Below are 20,189 nucleotides of genomic sequence, written 5' to 3' on the forward strand. Positions count from 1 at the left end.
AAGGAGTAAGTGTCTTTTAATTTCATGGCTACAATCACTATCTGGAGCCAAGAAAAATAAAGTCAGCCACTATTTACATTGTTTCCCCATCTATTTGCCATGAAATGAGGGACTGGATGCCCTGATCTTAGTTTTCTGAATGTTGAGCTTTAAGGCAACTTTTTCACTCTCCTCTTTCACTTTCATCAAGACACACTTTAGTTCCTCTTCACTTTCTGCCATAAGGGTGCTGTCATCTGCATACCTGAGGTTATTGATATTTCACCTGGCAATCTTGATTCCAGTTGGTGCTTCCTGCAGCCCAGCGTTACTCATGATGTACTCTGCATATAACTTCTCCAGGTCGGTAGGTGCTCAATATGCTACTGGAGATCAGTGAATAAATAACTCCAGAGAGAATGAAGGGATGGAGCCAAAGCAAAAACAACACCCAGTTGTGTATGGGACTGGTGATAGAAGCAAGGTCCGATGCTGTAAAGAGCAATATTGTGTAGGAACCTGGAATGTTAGGTCCATGAATCAAGGCAAACTGGAAGTGGTCAAACAGGAGAGGGCAAGAGTGAATGCTGACATTCTAGGAATCAGCAAACTAAGATGTACTGGAATGAGTGAATTTAACTCAGGTGACCATTATATCTACTACTGTGGGCAGGAATCCCTTAGAAGAAATGGAGTAGCCATCATGGTCAACAAAAAAGTCCGAAATGCAGTACTTGGATGCAATCTCAAAAACGACAGAATGATCTCTGTTCATTTCCAAGGCAAACCAGTCAATATCACGGTAATTCAAGTCTATGCCCTGACCGGTAATGCTGAAGAAGCTGAAGTTTAATAGTTCTATGCTGGGGGCCAGCGTGAGGAACTCCGCCCATGGCAAAGGTCATGAGGAAGGAGGCTTGGCATACGCAAAGGCGTGATCAAGCCTCAGGAAACCCTCTGTTCCCGAGCACGTAACCCCAAAGCCAGAGTCTGTTTTATGCTCTCACCTACACCTCTGACTTTACTTGGGGCTCTCCCCCATAACTGTTTCTCTCGGAGAAGAAGTAAACGTGCAGCTCCAAGGCAATAAAAATTGGGCATGACAAGAGTGTTTCAGCTTACGGACTCCTCTGAAGGTTATCTAGCCCACCTGTATAGGTTCGTCCAGCCACATGTGATTGTTTACAGCCTCCCAACCTGAGAGGCATGAGATGTTTCAGACTTATTAAAGGTGAATGCTTTTGGGGAGTTAGAAATTATTAGTATAATGGGTTGGTTAGGAATTATATTGGTGAAGGGTTTTTCATTTGTTGTGTCAATAATTGCTGCTAATTCCCTGCTCTGGGTGGGACAAGGATGTCTCAGGTCAAACCTCTCTGCTGACAGACTAGCTTGTGTGACAGGATTATCCATACTCCTGCCACATGATTGTTTGCTACCTCTCAACCATAAACAGCACAGAGAGTTTTGGAGTATTTTGAGTCTTAATTAGCATAGGGCTTTTTCTTCTTGTTGAGTCAATGATTGCCGCCAGGCCTCCATATCTTAGGCACTTGGGAATATATTAATCAATGTATTTGGAATATAGCAAAGGAAATATAGTAGTTTTTGATGTTAGCAATACTAGACTTTTTGAGTTAATGGATTTTCTCTTTTGTAACAGATCACTGTACTTTGTTATAAATCACTGTGTCCTTGCTATGTAAGAATGTAACTTTATCATATCTTAAGACTAAACAGATCTTAAGGGGAGCATTGGTGAAAGGATTTTCATTTGTTAGGCTGATGTTTGCTGCTAAATCTCCATGTTCCCTACCCTTATAATGAATATAACTAACATATAGAAGAAATAAGTATTAACCTTTAAGCATATAGGAGAAATAAGTATTGACCTTTAAGACTAATCATGTTAACCTTGGGTTAAATAAATTCCTTTCTTGATTGTAACTCACTACACCCTCACCCTATAGGAATGCAACTTTATTTGGAGGGTGGTTCCTGGTTTAAGAAAAAACACCCTTGGAAGAAATAAGTGTTTTGGTTATCAGAAAGAAAGGATCATAAAATGTCAGCAGGTCTCACTCATGGCCAGAAGATGATGTACCTTTTTTATACATTTATGTGAAGCACCTGATTTTGATAAAGGTCAGGACTGCTGACTCCCGTGTGACTCTGTATTCATCCCTAAGTGTAACAAAAGGTATATAAGCAAACCCCAAAATAAAGAAATCAGATCAGTTTCTGGAAAGACTGATTCCCTCATGTCGTTCTTTTCTGCTCCCCATTTTTCTGGCTGAATTCCCATCTGGAGCGTGGGTGCCCTCCAAGTCTACTTATTTGCCCCGGTTTTCAAGCCCACGCGAGAAGGAGCCCAAGGAGGGGCACCTTCCGATATTCAAGTGGCACCGGTGGCCCAACGTAGATGGTGCAAATTCCTTGTCTTGGAATTTTATTGGTATCCCACGTAAACCAAGTTATTCAGCCCCCTTTTTCTCTCCTACTATTTTCTGGCCAAATTCCCATCTGGTGCATGGGTACCCACCAAGCCTACTAATTTTGCCTGGGCTTCTAAGAGTTCTATGAAGACCTACAAGACCTTCTAGAACTAACACCCAAAAAAGATGTCCTTTTCACTACAGGGGACTAGAATGCAAAAGAAAGAAGTCAAGAATCACCTGGAGCAACAGGCAAATTTGGCCTTGGAGTACAGAATGAAGCAGGACAAAGGCTAATAGAGTTCTGTCAAGAGAATGCACTGGTCAAAGCAAACACCCTCTTCCAACAACACAAGACTCTACACGTGGACATCACCAGATGGTCAACACCAAAATCAGATTGATTATATTCTTTGCAGCCAAAGATGGAGAAGCTCTATACATTCATCAAAACTAAGACCGGGAGCTGACTATGGCTCAGATTATGAAATCCTTAATGCCAAATTCAGACTAAAATTGAAGAAAGTGGAGAAAACCACTAGACCATTCAGGTATGACCTAAACCAAATCCCTTATGACTATACAGTGGAAGTGAGAAATAGATTTAAGGGACTAGATCTGATAGACAGAATGCCTGATGAACTATGGACAGAGCTTTGTGACACTGTACAGGAGACAAGGATCAAGACCATCCCCAAGAGAAAGAAATACAAAAAAAGCAAAGTGGCTGTCTGAGGAGGCCTTACAAATAGCTCTGAAAAGAAGAGAAGCAAAAGCAAAGGAGAAAAGGAAAGATATACCCATTTGAATGCAGAGTTCCAAAGAATGGCAAGGAGAGATAAGAAAGCCTTCATCAGTGATCAATACAAAGCAATAGAGGAAAACAACCAAATGGGAAAGACTAGAGATCCCTTCAAGAAAATTAGAGATACCAAGGGGACATTTTATGCAAAGATGGACTCTATAAAGGACAGAAATGGTAGGGACCCAACAGAAGCAGAAGATATTAAGAAAAGGTGGCAAGAATACACGGAAGAACTGTACAAGAAAGATCTTCATGACCCAAACAATCACGATGGTGTGATCACTCACCTAGAGCCAGATGACTTCAAGTGGGCCTTAGGAAGCATTACTACAAACAAAGCTAGTGGAGGTAATGGAATTCCAGTTGAGCTATTTCAAATCCCGAAAGATGATGCTGTGAAAGTGCTGCACTCAATATACCAGCAAATTTGGAAAACTCAGCAGTGGCCACAGGACGGAAAAAGGTCAGTTTTCATTCCAATCCCAAAGAAAGGCAATACCAAGAATGCTCACACTACTGCAGAATTGCAGTCATCTCACACACTAGCATGGAAAAGGCAATGGCATCCCACTCCAGTACTCTTGCCTGGAAAATCCCATGGACGGAGAAGCCTGGAAGGCTGCAGTCCTTGGGGTCGCTGAGGGTCGGACACGACTGAGTGACTTCACTTCCACTTTTCACTTTCATGCATTGGAAAAGGAAATGGCAACCCACTCTACTGTTCTTGCCTGGAGAATCCCAGGGATGGGGGAGCCTTGGTGGGCTGCCATCTGTGGGGTCGCACGGAGTCGGACACGACTGAAGTGACTTAGCAGCAGCACACACTAGCAAAGTAATGCTCAAAATTCTCCATGCCAGGCTTCAGCAATATGTGAACTGTGAATTTCCAGATGTTTAAGCTGGTTTTAGAAAAGGCAGAGGAATCAGACATCAAATTGGCAACAACGGCTGGATCATCAAAAAGCAAGAGAGTTCCAGAAAACATCTACTTCTGCTTTATTGACTATGCCAAAGCCTTTGTCTGTGTGGATCACAATAAACTGGAAAATTCTGAAAGAGATGGGACTACCAGACCACCTGACCTGCCTCTTGAGAAACCTATATGCAGGTCAGGAAGCAACAGTTAGAACTGGACATGGAACAACAGACTGGTTCCAAATAGGAAAAGGAGTGCATCAAGGCTGTATATTGTCACCCTACTTATTTAACTTATATGCAGAGTACATCATGAGAAACAACATGTTACCTAGTCAATATTCACATCCTGTACCCAGAGTAGGAAAAAGTGATAATTCTAAAGGGGCAACAAAGGCTTTAACTAGAATACAGGAACTTATTTCCTGCATACTATGTATATAATTTATGTTATCTTTACCCTTCAAATTGGAAAGTTCAGTTCAGTTTGGTTCAGTCACTCAGTTGAATCTGACTGTTTGTGACCCCATGGACTGCAGCACGCCAGGCCTCCTTGTGCATCACCAACTCCTGGAGTTGACTCAAACTCCTGTCCATTGAGTTGGTGATGCCATCCAACCATCTCATCCTCTGTCGTCCTCTTTTTCTCTTGCCTTCAACCTTTCTCAGCATCAGGGTCTTTTGAAATGAGTCAGTTCCTTGCATCAGGTGGCCAAAGAATTGGAGTTTCAGCTTCAGCATCAGTCTTTCCAAAGAATAGTAGGACTGATCTCCTTGAGGATGGACTGGTTGGATCTCCTTGCAGTCCAAGGGACTCTCAAGAGTCTTCTCCAACACCATGGTTCAAAAGCATCAGTTCTTCTGCACTCAGCTTTCTTTACAGGCCAATGCTCACATCCATATTGACTACTGGAAAAAACATAGCCTTGACTAGACAGACCTTTGTCAGCAAAGTAATATCTTTGCTTTCGAATATACTGTGTAGGTTGGTCATAACTTTTCTTCAAGAAGCAACCATCTTTTAATTTCATGGTGCAGTCACCATCTGCAGTGATTTTGGAGCCCAAAAAATAAAGTCTGACACTGTTTCCACTGTTTCCCCATCTATTTCCCATGAAGTGATGGGACCGGATGCCATGATCTTCGTTTTCTGAATGTTGACCTTTAAGCCAACTTTTTCACTCTCCTCTTACATTTTCATCTAGAGGCTCTGGATGAAAATTGATATTTCTCCCAGTAATCATAATTCCAGCTTGTACTTCATCCAGCCAAGTGTTTTTCATGATGTACTCTGCATAGAAGTTAAATAAGCTGGGTGACAATATACAGCCTTGACGTACTCCTTTTCCTATTTGGAACCAGTCTATTGTTCCATGTCCACTTCTAACTGTTGCTTCCTGACCTGCATACAGGTTTCTCAAGAGGCAGGTCAGGTGGTCTGGTATTCCCATCTCTTTCAGAATTTTCCACAGGTTTTTGTGATCCACACAGTCAAAGGCTTTGGTATAATCAATAAAGCAGAAGTAGACGTTTTTCTGGAACTCTCCTGCTTTTTTGATGATCCAGCGGATGTTGGCAATTTGATCTCTGGTTCCTGTGCCTTTTCTAAAACTAGCTTGAACATCTGGAAGTTCACGGTTCACATACTGCTGAAGCCTGGCTTGGAGAATTTTGACCATTACCTTGCTAGTGTGTGAGATGAGTGCAACTGTGAGGTAGTTTGAGCATTCTTTGGCATTGCCTTTCTGTGATCACTGCCGAATTTTCAAAATTTGCTGGCATATTGAGTGCAGCACTTTCACAGCAACTTTTAGGATCTGAAATAGCTCAAGTGGAAATCCGTCACCTCCACTAGCTTTGTATGTAGTGATGCGTCCTAAGGCCCACCTGACTTCACATTCCAGGATGTCTGGCTCTAGGTGAGTGATCACACCATCGTAACTATCTGGGTCATGAAGATCTTTTTTGTTATGTTTCTTCTGTGTATTCTTGCCGCCTCTTTTAATGGCTTCTGCTTAAGTCCATACCATTTTTGTCCTTTATCAAGCCCATCTTTGCATGAAATGTTCCCTTGGTATCTCTAATTTTCCTGAAGAGATCTCTAGTCTTTCCCATTCTGTTGTTTTCCTCTATGTCTTTGCACTGATCACCGAGGAAGGCTTTCTTATCTCTCTTTGCTATTCTTTGGAACCCTGCACTCAAATGAGTATATCTGTCCTTTTCTCCCTTGCCTTTCCCTTCTCTTCTTTTCAAAGCTGTCTGTAAGGGCTCCTCAGACAACCCTTCTGCCTTTTTGCTTTCTTTCTCTTGGGGATGGCCTAGATCCCTGCCTTCTGTACAATGTCACGAACCTCCATCCACAGTTCTTCAGACACTCTGTCTATCATATCTAATCCCCTGAATCTATTTCTCACTTCAACTGTATAATCATAAGAAATGTGACTTAGGTCATACCTGAATGGTCTAGTGGTTTTCCCTACTTTCTTCTATTTAAGTCTGAATTTGGCAGTAAGTAGTTTATGATCTGAGCCATAATTATACCGTGGAAGTGAGAAATAGATTTAAAGGACTAGATCTGATAGACAGAGTGCTTGATGAACTATGGACGGAGCTTTGTGACACTGTACAGGAGACAGGGAGCAAGAAGATCCCTAAGAAAAAGAAATGCAAAATGGCTGTCTGAGGAGGCCTTACAAATAGCTGTGAAAAGAAGAGAAGCAAAAAACAAAGGAGAAAAGGAAAGATATACCCATTTGAATGCAGAGTTCCAAAGAATAGCAAGGAAAGATAAGAAAGCCTTCCTCAGTGATCAGTGCAAATAAGAGGGAAACAACAGAACGGGAAAGACTAGAGATCTCTTCAAGAAAATCAGAGATACCAAGGGAACATTTCAGGCAAAGATGGGCTCAATAAAGGACACAAATGGTATGGATCTAACAGAAGCAGAAGATATTAAGAAGAGGTGGCAAGAATACACAGAAGAACTGTACAAAAAAGATCTTCACAACCCAGATAATTACAATGGTGTGATCACTCATCTAGAGTCAGACACCTTGGAATGTGAAGTCAGGTGGGCCTTAGGAAGCATCACTACGAACAAAGCTAGTGGAGGTGATGGCATTCCAGTTGAGCTATTTCAAATCCTGAAAGATGATGCTGTGAATGTGCTGCACCCAATATGCCAGCAAATTTGGAAAACTCAGCAGTGATCACAGTATCATTCCAATCCCAAAGAAAGGCAATGCCAAAAAATGCTCAAACTACCACACAATTGCACTCATCTCACACACTAGTAAAGTATGCTCAAAATTCTCCAAGCCAGGCTTCAGCAGTATGTGAACCGTGAAATTCCAGATGTTCAAGTTAGTTTTAGAAAAGGCAGAGGAACCAGAGATCAAATTGCCAACATCCGCTGGATCATCAAAAAGCTAGAGAGTTCCAGAAAAACATCTATTTCTGCTTTATTGACTATGTCAAAGCCTCTGACTATATGGATCACAATATACTGTAGAAAATTCTGAAAGAGATGGGAATACCAGACCACCTGACCTGCCTCTTGAGAAACCTGTATGCAGGTCAGGAAGCAACAGTTAGAACTGGACATGGAACAACAGACTGGTTCCAAATAGGAAAAGGAGTACGTCAAGGCTGCATATTGTCACCCTGCTGATTTAACTTATATGCAGAGTACATGATAAGAAATGCTGGGCTCAATGAAGCACAGGCTGGAATTAAGACTGCCAAGTGAAATATCAATAACCTCAGATATGCAGATGACACCACCCTTATGGCAGAAAGTGAAAAAGAAGTAAAGAGCCTTTTGATTAAAGTGAAAGAGGAGAGTGAAAAAGCTGCCTTGAAACTCAACATTCAGAAAACTAACATCATGGCCTCTGGTCCCATCACTTTATGGCAAATAGATGGGGAAACAGTAGAAATAGTGGCTGACTTTATTTTTGGGGGTTCCAAAATCACTGCAGATGGTGACTGCAGCCTTGAAATTAAAAGATGCTTACTACTTCGAAGGAAAGTTATGACCAACCCAGACAGCATATTAAAAAGGAGACATTACTTTGCTAACAAAGGTCCATCTGGTCAAGGCTATGGTTTTCCAGCAGTCGTGTATGGGTGTAAGAGTTGGACTATAAAGAAAGCTGAGAGCCGAAACATTGATGCTTTTGAACTGTGCTGTTGGAGGAGACTTTTGAGGGTCCCTTGGACTGAAAGGAGATTCAACCAGTCCATCCTAAAGGAGGTCAGTCCGTGGTGTTCATTGGAAGGACTGATGCTGAAGCTGAAACTCCAATTCTTCAGCCACCCCATGCAAAGAGCTGACATATTTGAAAAGACCCTGATGCTGGGAAAGATTGAAGGCAGGAGGAGAAGGGGATGACAAAGGATGAGATGGTTGGATGGCTCACTGACTCAATGGACATGAGTTTGGGTAAACTCTGGGAGTTGGTGATGGACAGGGAGGCCTGGCGTGCTGCAGTCCCTGGCATCGCAAAGAGTCAGAAACAACTGAGCGACTGAACTGAACTGATCTGAGCCACAGTCAGCTCCTGGTGTTGTTTTTGCTGACTGTAGAGAGCTTCTTTGGCTTCAAAAAATGTAATGAATCTGATGTCGGTATTGAACATCTGGTGATGTTCATGGGTAGAATCTTCTCTTATGCTGTTGGAAGAGGGTGTGGGCTATGACCAGTGCGTTCTCTTGGCAAAACTCTATCAGCCTTTGCCCTGCTTCATTCTCTACTCTAAGGCCAAATTTGCCTGCTACTCCAGGTATTTCTTAAGTTCCTACTGTTGAATTCCAGTCCCCTATAATGAAAAGGACATCTTTTTTGGGTATTAGTTCTAGAAGTTCTGGTGGGTCTTCAAAGAACCGTTCAACTTCAGCTTTTCAGCATTACTGGTCAAGCATAGACTTGGATTACTGTGATATTGAATGGTTTGCCTTGAAAACGAACAGAGATCATTCTGTCGTTTTTGAGATTGCATCCAAGTACTGCTTTTCGGACTCTTTTGTTGACTATGATGGCTATTCCATTTCTTCTAAGGGATTCTTGCCCACAATAATAGAAATAATGGTTACCTGAGTTAAATTCACTCATTCCAGTCCGTTTTAGTTCACTAATTCCTAAAATGTCGACGTTCACTCCTGCCATCTCCTATTTAACCATTTCTAGTTTGCCTTGATTCATGGACCTAACAGTCCAGGTTCCTAAACAATATTGCTCTTTACAGCATCAAACTTTTCTTCCATCACCAGTCACAAAAACAACTGGGTGTTGTTTTTGCTTTGGCTCCATCCCTTCATTCTTTCTGGAGTTATTTCTCCACTGATCTCCAGTAGCATGTTGGGCACCTACCAACCTGGGGAGTTCATCTTTCAGTGTCCTATCTTTTTGCTTTTTCATACTTTTCATGGGGTTCTCAAGGCAAGAATACTGAAGTGGTTTGCCATTCCCTTCTCCAGTGGACCACACTGTGTCAGAACTCTCCACCATGACCTATCCATCTTGGGTGGCCCTACAGGGCATGGCTCCTAGTTTCACCGAGTTAAAGAAGGTTGTGGTCCATGTGATCAGATGGGTCAGTTTCCTGTGACTGTGGTTTTCAGTCTGTCTGCCCTCTGATGGAGAAGGATAAGAGGCTTATGGAAGCTTCCTGGTGGGAGAGACTGACTGAGGGGAAAACTGGGTCTTGTTCTGATGGGCAGGGCCATGTTCAGTAAATCTCAATTTTCTGTTGATGGGTGGAGCTGTGTTCCCTCCCTGCTATTTACCTGGGGCCAAACTATGGACTGGAGAAGGAAATGGCAACCCACTCCAGTGTTCTTGCCTGGAGAATCCCAGGGACGGGGGAGCCTGGTGGGCTGCCGTCTATGGGGTCACACAGAGTCAGACACGACTGAAGCGACTTAGCAGCAAACTGATGGAGGTAATGAAGATCATGGTGATGTCAAATGGGAAAGTAGAAAAGTAGAAGAAACAAACAGGTTAACAGACTATTACAATCAATACAATAAAGGTAAAGTCAAAGAGTTATGATGATACTGATATGAAGAAAAGTTAGCCCAGGCACAGAGGAAGGATGTAGGCAAGCCAGGCCTGTTGGAGAGGTGACATCACTGAGCCAGCTCCCAAAGGCTGAGTGGATGTTAGGCAGGAAAAGCATGGTGTGAGGGGTGGGATTTCCCAGCAGAGGAAAGAAGATATGCAAAGAGAGATGCGACGGATGACAGCACCCTGTGAAGGAAGAGTAAAAGGGGGTGCAGGTGAGGAACTTGGAACTTTATGCTGACAGCAATAGGGTATCACTGAATGTCAACAGGGAAGGGCAAGATGTAGTCAGATTTGCATTTTATAAAGATATTCTCTGCACAAATTAGATTCTGGAAGACCAGAGAGGGGAAAACCATTTAGGAGAATATTGCAGTAATCTAGGTGGAAAATGGTAATTATCTGGGAATAAAGAGGAAGGGAAAGTGATGTTAAGGAGTTAAAACTGCATTGATTTGTTGAGAAAATGGAAAGCCAAGGATAAAGGAGAGGAAAGGCTTTAGAATGATTCCAAGGATGATGGCACCATTCACTGATACAGGACCTGCAAGAGAGAACAAGGCTGAGTGGAATGTTAAGGTCCTTTCCAGCTTGTGGGGTCTGAGGCACCAACTGAACTTGCACACAGAGCAACTTGGTAAGGAATAGGTACCTGGTAGGAGACAGATCTGGGCTGTATCTTAAAATTTTAATCCCACAGATGGAAATTGAAGACATGGGAATGGCAAAAACAAAGAGATCCTAAGATGCAACTTCAAAATATAAAATGTTGGTTGAGGAAGAGTTGCCCATGAAAGAGCCTGAAAAGGACATTTAGAGAAGAGGAATATGAAGAAAGAATAAAGTCAAGAGAAGAAAAGGAGACACTTCAAAAAGGGAGGAGCCCATGGTCTAGAATGCTGCAATGACACAAAATAAGGGCCAAGGCAAGCGTATTGGATTCGGCAGCAAAATAATCCATCCACGAGCTTAGTGAGCAGCTTCAGCGGCGCGGTGGGTATGAACGCTCCACTGCAGTAGACTGAGGCTCTGAGAGATGGTGAGGATACGGAGACAGTGCAGATGACTTTCTCAAGAAGACTGGCTATGAGGGGGAAGGAAAAAGCCAGAGCAGGTTATAGAGATGCCAACAGAATCCAGGGAGAGTTGCTTTCATTTCTTAAGATGAGAGAAACTGGATTATCATAATGTGAACAAGAAAAGACACCACCTCAGCCAGATAGAAAACGAAGACATGCAGATAGAAAAAAAAAAAAATCTTTGCAGCTACCAAATTATTCTAATTTCAAGCCATGCTTTCTCTTGACTGAAACTGAAACTGTATGTGTTCATCATTCTATCTCTGTAATTTAGCCCAGCAACTAGGTCATAATGAGAATTCCAATATATGTTGAATGAATAGGTGGGTGAAGAATTTATAGAAGTAAATAAAGTAGTTACAGGTAATACTGAAAATGAGAACACATGAATTGAGAGAATTATGGCTTGCTGTTTTATTTTTCATTTGGGGGGTATACAAAAGTCTTGCCAGGCAGGGTATGATTCCTCTGAAACTAGAGACCATCCATGTGTAATAGCACTTGGGACAGCAAAGGAAGTATTTTATTGGCAACATGTATTGATTGGATAGAGAATGCAAACAAACCAGGAGGGGGCTCCAAACTTTGGGGGAAATAGAGGAAATAACTGACTGAAGTTCTCGTCAAGCTAAGAACTGATGGTATGAGGAAAATGAAGAAGCCGAGCAGATGAAAATCTGTGAACACAGAATGGCATGTTAAATTTCACAGGAGGAAAATCTCTAGTAGTGACAAACCACAAGTTGTAGCCCTGGATGTAGTAGGATAAAGTGTAGTAAAGCTAAAGGTTATTAGAGATTAGGAGACTGAGGCACCGTGAGGCCAGAGTGACAAGTATCTTATCCACATGGACTTTGAGCTCACCCAGGATGATGGCAAGACACAGTGGGACAATAAGAAGATGGTGAGCCCAGTGCCATGATTCTCCGTGATAGATGGTAGATAACAATGATAAACGGGGACAGACAGTAGATAATGATAGATGGATTAGATGGCAGATAATGATGATGAAGTAGGCTAGAAGCTGACAGCCAAATGGAAATGGTCTCAAAGGAAAAGATTTCCTTAAAGGAGAAGGAAATGGCAACCCCCTCCAGGATTCTTGCCTGGAAACGTCATGGACAGAGGAGCCTGACATGGGAGTCCCTGGGGTTACATGACTGAGCTCACAAGCATGAGGGCAGAGGAAGACGCGTTGGTAGCAATAAACCGGTAGAACTAAAAAAGAAAAAAAATGTCAGAAACATAATGGGTGTGGGAATGGGGAGCTGAGAATGCAAACCCATCTTCCTCTGACTGTGGTATGAGGGGCATAGGAAATGAGCAAACTCTCACTCAAACTGCTGGAGGGAGACTCATTATTTGGGTGAACAGACCCAGATTAAAAAAAGATAAGGCAGAGACTTCCCTGGTGGTCTAGGGGTTAAGACTTCATGCTCCTAATGCAGGGGCCCTGGGTTTGATCCCTCGTCAGGGAACTAGACCCCACACGCCACAACTAAAGACCCCGCAACTAAGACCCAGCACAGCCAGATACATAAAAAAAAAAAAAAAGGCAGAAGAGGCAGTCACAAATCCTTCACATAACATCATTCAACCAACACATGTGGATCCTATAAAATGGCTGCCTTGCTAACAAACACATGAAAAGATGCTCAACATCACTCATTACCAGAGAAATGCAAGTCAAAACCACAATGAGGTACCATCTCATGCTGGTCAGAATGGCTGCTATCAAAAAGTCTATAAACAATAAAGGATAATGCTGGAGATGGTGCAAAGAAAAAGGAACCCTCTTACACTGTTGGTGGGAATGCAAACTAGTACAGCCACTATGGAGAACAGTGTGGAGATTCCTTAAAAAACTGGAAATAGACCTGCCATACAACCCAGCAATCCCACTGCTGGGCATACACACCGAGGAAACCAGAATTGAAAGAGACATGTGTATCCCAATGTTCATTGCAGCACTGTTTATAATAGTCAGGACATGGAAGCAACCTAGATGTCCATCAGCAGATGAATGGATAAGAAAGCTGTGGTACATATTCACAATGGAATATTACTCAGCTATTAAAAAGAATGCATTTGAATCAGTTCTAATGAGGTGGATGAAACTGGAGCCTATTAAACAGAGTGAAGTAAGCCAGAAAGAAAAACACCAATACAGTATACTAACGCATATATATGGAATTTAGAAAGATGGTAACGATGACCCTGTATGCGAGACGGCAAAAGAGACACAGACGTAAAAAACAGACTTTTGGACTCTGTGGGAGAGGGCGAGGGTGGGATGATCTGAGAGAATAGCATTGAAACATGTATATTATCATATGTGAAACAGATCACCAGTCCGGGTTCGATGCATGATACAGGGTGCTCAGGGCTGGTGCACTGGGATGACCCAGAGGGATGGGATGGGGAAGGAGGTGGGTGGGGGGTTCAGGATGGGGAACACATGTACACCCATGGCTGATTCATGTCAATGTATGGCAAAACCAATACAATATTATAAAGTAATTAGCCTCCAATTAAAATTTTAAAAATGGCTGCCTGTTGTTAATGACAATTAGCAGGTTGCACTCACCATTATTTGGCAGATACATCCTTGTACACTGCTGTAACTTTATAGCCTTTTTTGGAAGAAAATCAGCCAGCAATCTCATGCACAAAATCCTAAAACATAATTTAAAAGGTCTTAGTATTTCTAAAATTTAGAGGCTTATGGTTAAAACAGAATGAAGCAAATTCTGTAGGCAAACTTCAGAATTCTCCCTCATTCCCCATTCACTGCTAGGAACTGGACAGGTGCTTTAAGACTTTTCTGCTGCTCCTTACATCTGTCCCTCAAATCCTCTTACAGGGCCCTCAGAGAAACCACTACCTTTCTCTGACATGTAAAAGTTAAATAACTTGGCACTGAAAAGCAGGGTTCAGAAATTCTGAAAATGCTATTTCCCATAAGTGATATATATTTTAAAAATAGAAAAACTTTCCCTTCAGCTTTACAACAGATTAAAAGGGTTTCTGTGATCTCTAGAAAACCATTCTTTGTAAATGAGCTTGAAGCATCGTACTGTCCCCCATCATGCTATCGCTCTCTGTACTTCACGATGATACAAATGATGGTCAGGCATCAACTCCTTTTGTCTTTTATGAGCTACGTTGAGGCTCTTAGGTCACTGCACTCGAAAGCCGTGGACTCACCTGACCTAGTCTCTGTGGCTCAGGACATGTTTCCTGGAGCACTCAGTGACCTGAAGCAACAGAAAGCAGGCACATTCACAAGACTGAGAACTGCAAGAGGTTCGATACATTAGATCTCAGAGTACACAGTAAGGAGACCCAAGATACGAGAAGGGGCATCAGAAACCACGGTAAGGAATGCGGTTTGTACTTTCTCTTGGAGGAATGGGACAGGGATGAACAGGAGCTTCTGCTGACTTCCACTACTTCCACACAACTCAGTGGCTGACGTGGACTGCGGAGTCCATACAGAGAGTACGACTCTCATATAGAGGGTACAACTCTACCTCTTCAGCATCAGTACCACCCGCCCCCGCCCCCACCAAGCACACCTAACCCACCCACTTTCCCAAGCTGCAGGAGCAGGACCCTCAATCTTCTAGTATTATCAAAGAAGAAAATAAAGGACTGAGTCGGCCCTCAGCTGACTGCCCAACTGTATCATCAGTATGAGAGGTCTGCAAGGGAAACTGGCCATTGGTTCTGTATGACCTTTTCTAGATGGGGTCCGGGTAAGAGGTAAGAAGATACAGAGTTTGGAAGCTGCAGGAAAATGTATAATGTTAAAAATTCAATCTAATCATTTTTTCAAATGTCAGTGATTCCACGCTATAGAGAGAACAGGGATTTCTAACTGATTTTAAATTAGTTAAATGGAAGATGAAAGGTTAACATGGCCATTTGTTAGCAGGTCTGCATGAGTCCAAGTGCTATTTGCCCTCATCTAATGTTATTCTGCTCTTCCTGGGAAGCCCAAGGTAGCCATGAGATAAAGGGCAGTGTTAGGTGAACAATGGTAAGAAGCCATTCTAGGTTCTTCCTCCCCACCTTCTGGAGTCAGGCACTTTTATTTCAGTCACTGCGAGATCACAGAGAGGCAAGTTGTATTTCCAAAGGGAGCTAAAGCACTATGCTGATCTTAACAGGCAAATCCAAGTCCTATCTGGTCCCAAGTTAATCACTAGTACGTGTCAAAAACTACCTAAATAAACACACTTTAGGTGACTTTCTAATAGACAAAAGGAAATCAAGGATTTTCTTAACCAAATATCAAGGATTTTCTTAACCAAATATAGTGGTTTGAGTACTGGGAAAGTAAATACAGGAATGGTTTTAGTTAATGGCATAGCTGACATCTGGCTTTCGTTTTTTCTGCACATGGCAGATGTCTAAAGATTCTTTCACTTATGGGAGTTTTCATGACATCCATCCATGTTTCTACCTCTTGAAATTTTTCTTAGTGGCCTGCCAGCATTTAAGACCAAAACAAAAATACAATGGGTCCCTATTGTGTGTCATGCACTGTACCAGATGCCAGGATATTTACCCAAAGTCCTGGAAACCCAAAAACACAATGCAAAAGGACATATTAGAAAAATAAATAAAATTCAGTCTCAATATCCTATTAACATAAACTTTTCAGCTGTATTTGGTCATGAAGTCTTACATTACTTACAAGGTAATTGCTGTTATAAAAAAGGGATAGGTCATTAATAGTCTCATTTTCCAAAACCTATTTGATATATGCTCTAAATTATGCTACATCCAACAAAATGTGCACTTTGAACTTGCAAACAGAAAAACTATCTTCATACAGTATGCATTCTAACTCTTGAAGTAATTGTAAGTCATAGTTTGAGATAGAATACGTAGGCTTATCATGTTTATTGCTGTTGAATTTCAGAAGGGGAGCTAAGAAATGTATAGAAACTAGAAGGTTTGGGATTAATGAAGTCAAGTGGCCTCTTGAACTTTAAACTTCCACATCACAAATATGAAGCTGGTTCTAAGATAAGAAATAGAATAAATTCTCTCCTAAGGACGGACCTGAATCTCTGATTGCTCAGAGGCTGAATTAACTGGAGACCATGGCGTTTGATGGTACCTGGAAGGTAGACAGAAATGAGAACTATGAGAAGTTCATGGAAAAAATGGGTAAGTGCTTAATACTTTAACAGCTTGTTCTTTTGTTTTTCACAGCCATCTTTAACTCCTTCTAAACCTCAAGGCTTAGGCAATGGCACCTGTTGTGCTGGTGAGGATCAAGAATGCGTGCTGGTTCAGTGTAGGGAAAACCACACTCTCACTTCTTACATTAGAAAGAATACACTCTCACCAGTGGAAGAAAGGATTTTGGGGCACTGTTCTCTAAAACACAAAAAACATCCAGATATGTTTCATTTATGTTAACTGGTGACTGAAAATTGAATAGTTTTTTGTTTGTTTTCTGTTTGTTTAGAAAGTAAAATATGGCAGAGCATAATGATAACTTTCATACTTTAAAATATTAAACTCTAGGGGGTGGAAAAGCAAAGGCCATTTAATAGAGCAATGAAAACAAATGAGACTTAATTCTCTTGCTCTGGCTTGCAGAGCTTTTGGAATGCTCTCATGACAGCAAGTAGTTTCTACAGAAGTTTTAATTTAACAGATTTGAATATCTACACCACTACTCTGGCAGCCCATACACTGAACACTATGGGCAAAAAGATTTGTCATTCCCTAAAAATAAAAATCTGCATCAATTATATCCTGTAGTTTAGGAATTCCAAGTTCACAGTTCTTATAATAATGAATTTGAATGTAATATTTGCTAATTTTCTCATTTCTGTGATAGAAATACCACAAAAAACAAAGAGAATTATGAAATTAAAAATTTTAAAGCCATGGAAAGCAAAGGGACATTAAAAAAGAAAGTGTACCATCCATGTGGAATTAAAGTAGTATATCCTTATAAATATATAAATGTACTTTCTTAATCCTTCATTTGATATCCCTGGAATTTTATTTACTTAACATTGAAACAAAAATATTTATAATTTTTAAAAAAATTACTCAGTTCTAAGATTCTATAATTCTATGCTTCATTTAATTTTTTTTCAGTTTTAGAAAAATAGTTTGATATGATTGAGCTTGTACTTTTTCTACAGAAGCAATCTGAATGCTCTCGTGCAGTATTCCTCTTCACCCACAAAATATTAACTGGTTAATCAACTAGTTAAAACAGAACTTGGAAAAGTAGCACCTTCCATGGCATTTTGACTTTATTTCCTCCAATCTTTTTCCCTTTGCAGGTATTAATGTGGTGAAAAGGAAGCTTGCAGCTCATGATAATTTGAAACTGACAATTACCCAAGAAGGAAATAAATTCACAGTCAAAGAATCAAGCACTTTTCGAAGCATCGAAATTATTTTTGAGCTTGGTGTCACTTTTAATTACAGCCTCGCAGACGGAACTGAACTCAGTGTAAGAAATTTTTTATAAGCAAAGCATTCCTGATTTTTCTACATACTACAAAAATAATCTGTTTTCTTCCACTGGATCGCTTAATGAATGCAGGTCTCCTTCATTTACTGAAGCAGTCAGTGGAGTTTGTCCATATTAAACATCATACAAGTTAGCAGAGTATTTAAAAATGTTTTGATTTTCATACGTATCTATTAAAGAACCTAGATTAAACAATTAGAAAAATATCCTTTGAATGACTGAGTATACACCTATTCATAAAGAAAATTTCAGTGTTTTCAACATATCTCACAGCAATAAAAGCTTCTAGAGCTATCTAACTTAAATATAATAGACATGTAATTGAAATGATAAAATAAATGAATAAATTAGTGAATGAAGGTGTGACCAAATAGAACGGTCCAATGTTACAATGTAGGTCTCTGGGAATTCACTTTTTACTATTTAAGATAGAAAATTTTAAGATATAAAATGGGGTCACATTTTTCAACTGGTTTTTAATAAAATGTTTCCACTTAGAACTTTTCTGGTTAAATTAAACTTGTTTTCAATGACAATTAAGCTGCCAAATATTTTATCAATTATGGCTGCATTTTAACTGTTTACCACAAATACATAAATTAAATCAAGCACAAGCTTGTTAACTTCTCTGTGAAACTAATATGAACCATGATTAAACTCAGAACACTCTTTTTAATGTGAATGACTTAGTAAAGAGAAGTCCCAATTATCTGCCTTACGATTCAGCATTTGGAAACTACAGAGTGAGATGGTTACCAGCATGTACTCTAGAGGCCCAGTAATCTAGGTGCAAGCTTGGCTTTGTGACTTTAATTACTGTATTTCAGTTTTTTCATCTGTGCAATGGAGATAAACATATTTACTTCATAGGGTTACAGTGAAGTTTGAAGAAGTAGATCTGTAGGCCTCAGAACAGTGCCAGACACATGTAAGACCCTTAAAAATGTTTTTTTATTATTATTGTTTTGAAATCTTACACAGGGGGCGTGGGCCCTGGAGGGAGATAAACTTGTTGGAAAATTTAAACGGTTGGACAATGGAAATGAACTAAACACTGTCCGAGAAATTATAGGTGGCGAAATGGTCCAGGTGAGTTATTTTCCAAAGACAAAAATAATTACATAGCAATGATTTTTATCTGGGGGGTTGCTGAGTTAAATCATCAATAAACAGACTATTACTTTTCTCATAAATCTTACTGAGTTTTAAAATATAGGTATTTTCTGATGCCTATTTGAAGAGAACTTATGTACGTCAACACATTGAGCCTATTTTAACTGAAAATGTGACTACAAACCAAAACATATTTTTAAATGAATGTCTCCTCTATCTGTATAAAATGTGGCTATCAAGAAAAAAAATGCATTCTGAAGCTAAATCTACTAATATTTTTCTTAATTGAGCCTCTAATCTTAATGTCAAATTCTTCTTCATTTGTGAACACCTTTCAGACTTACACATATGAAGGTGTGGAGGCCAAGAGGATTTTCAAGAAGGAATGAGCACTGTTCCTGGAGCACCGCCCAGAACACAGATTAGACGGAAAATCTGTACTGAACCAGAAACGCTTTCCTCTCCTTGTCTGGTATAAAGTTGCTGATTGACTAGATCTTTTATGAGCATTGGTGAATGGCTTATATTTCCAGTCTCACCAAAGAAAAACATGTAAAAGCTAATTAGGATTTAACTTGTCTTACATTTTCTAAGATGTATTTACTGGTGTTCTAAAAGAATGTACATTTTAAAAAACATATGAATAAACATTGTTCCCACATTGCTTTAAAAGTAGTCTCTCTTAAAAAAAAAGACATATGCATTAATAGACTGTTTTGGGTTTTTCCCCACATTTGGTAAATTAAAGGAACGCATGTAAGAATTAAAGATTTTAAAATTTAAAAAAAAAAAAAGACATATACTGCATGGGGGTCTTTATAATCTTGTACTGGTAAATATTTCCCTTAGCAACATTTATTATAAAAATAATACATATTTAACCAGAAAGTTTAGAACTAAGGAAAACAAATGCAAAATAAATATTTCCATAACCCATAAGCCAGAGAAAATCACTATTCTGATTTTAATAGAGATCCTCCATCTTCTTCTCTGGCTGTGGATTTGTGTATTTCTCCATACATACATACCATTCTGAACAAAACGACAGGAAACAAATGATGCGCTAAGGTAAAGTGCCTTTTATTTTCCTCACTTGCCAGTGATTCCCAGACCTGGGTAAGTAGCATGATCATCTGAGAAACTTAAGAACTGTTTGCATGCTTAATCTCTACCATTATCCTATTAGATCAGAATCTCTGAAAACAGAACCAGGGATTTTAGAGAGCTCCCAAGTGGTTCTGATGCAGCAGGTACACTAACCAGTCTTTGAGAACAAGTGGGCTAT

At 40.3% G+C, this 20,189-nt stretch overlaps 1 protein-coding gene across 1 annotated transcript; it reads left to right on the plus strand.

The window, feature by feature from the left end:
• Nucleotides 16,389-19,317, plus strand: FABP2 (fatty acid binding protein 2). The gene is given in 4 exon segments (NM_001287575.1): nucleotides 16,389-16,458; nucleotides 17,598-17,770; nucleotides 18,773-18,880; nucleotides 19,243-19,317. Coding segments are annotated over 4 exon segments (399 nt in total). The 5' UTR covers nucleotides 16,389-16,391; the 3' UTR covers nucleotides 19,294-19,317.

This window comes from Capra hircus, chromosome 6 (genome assembly GCF_001704415.2).
Source record: "Capra hircus breed San Clemente chromosome 6, ASM170441v1, whole genome shotgun sequence".
NCBI lineage: Eukaryota > Metazoa > Chordata > Mammalia > Artiodactyla > Bovidae > Capra > Capra hircus.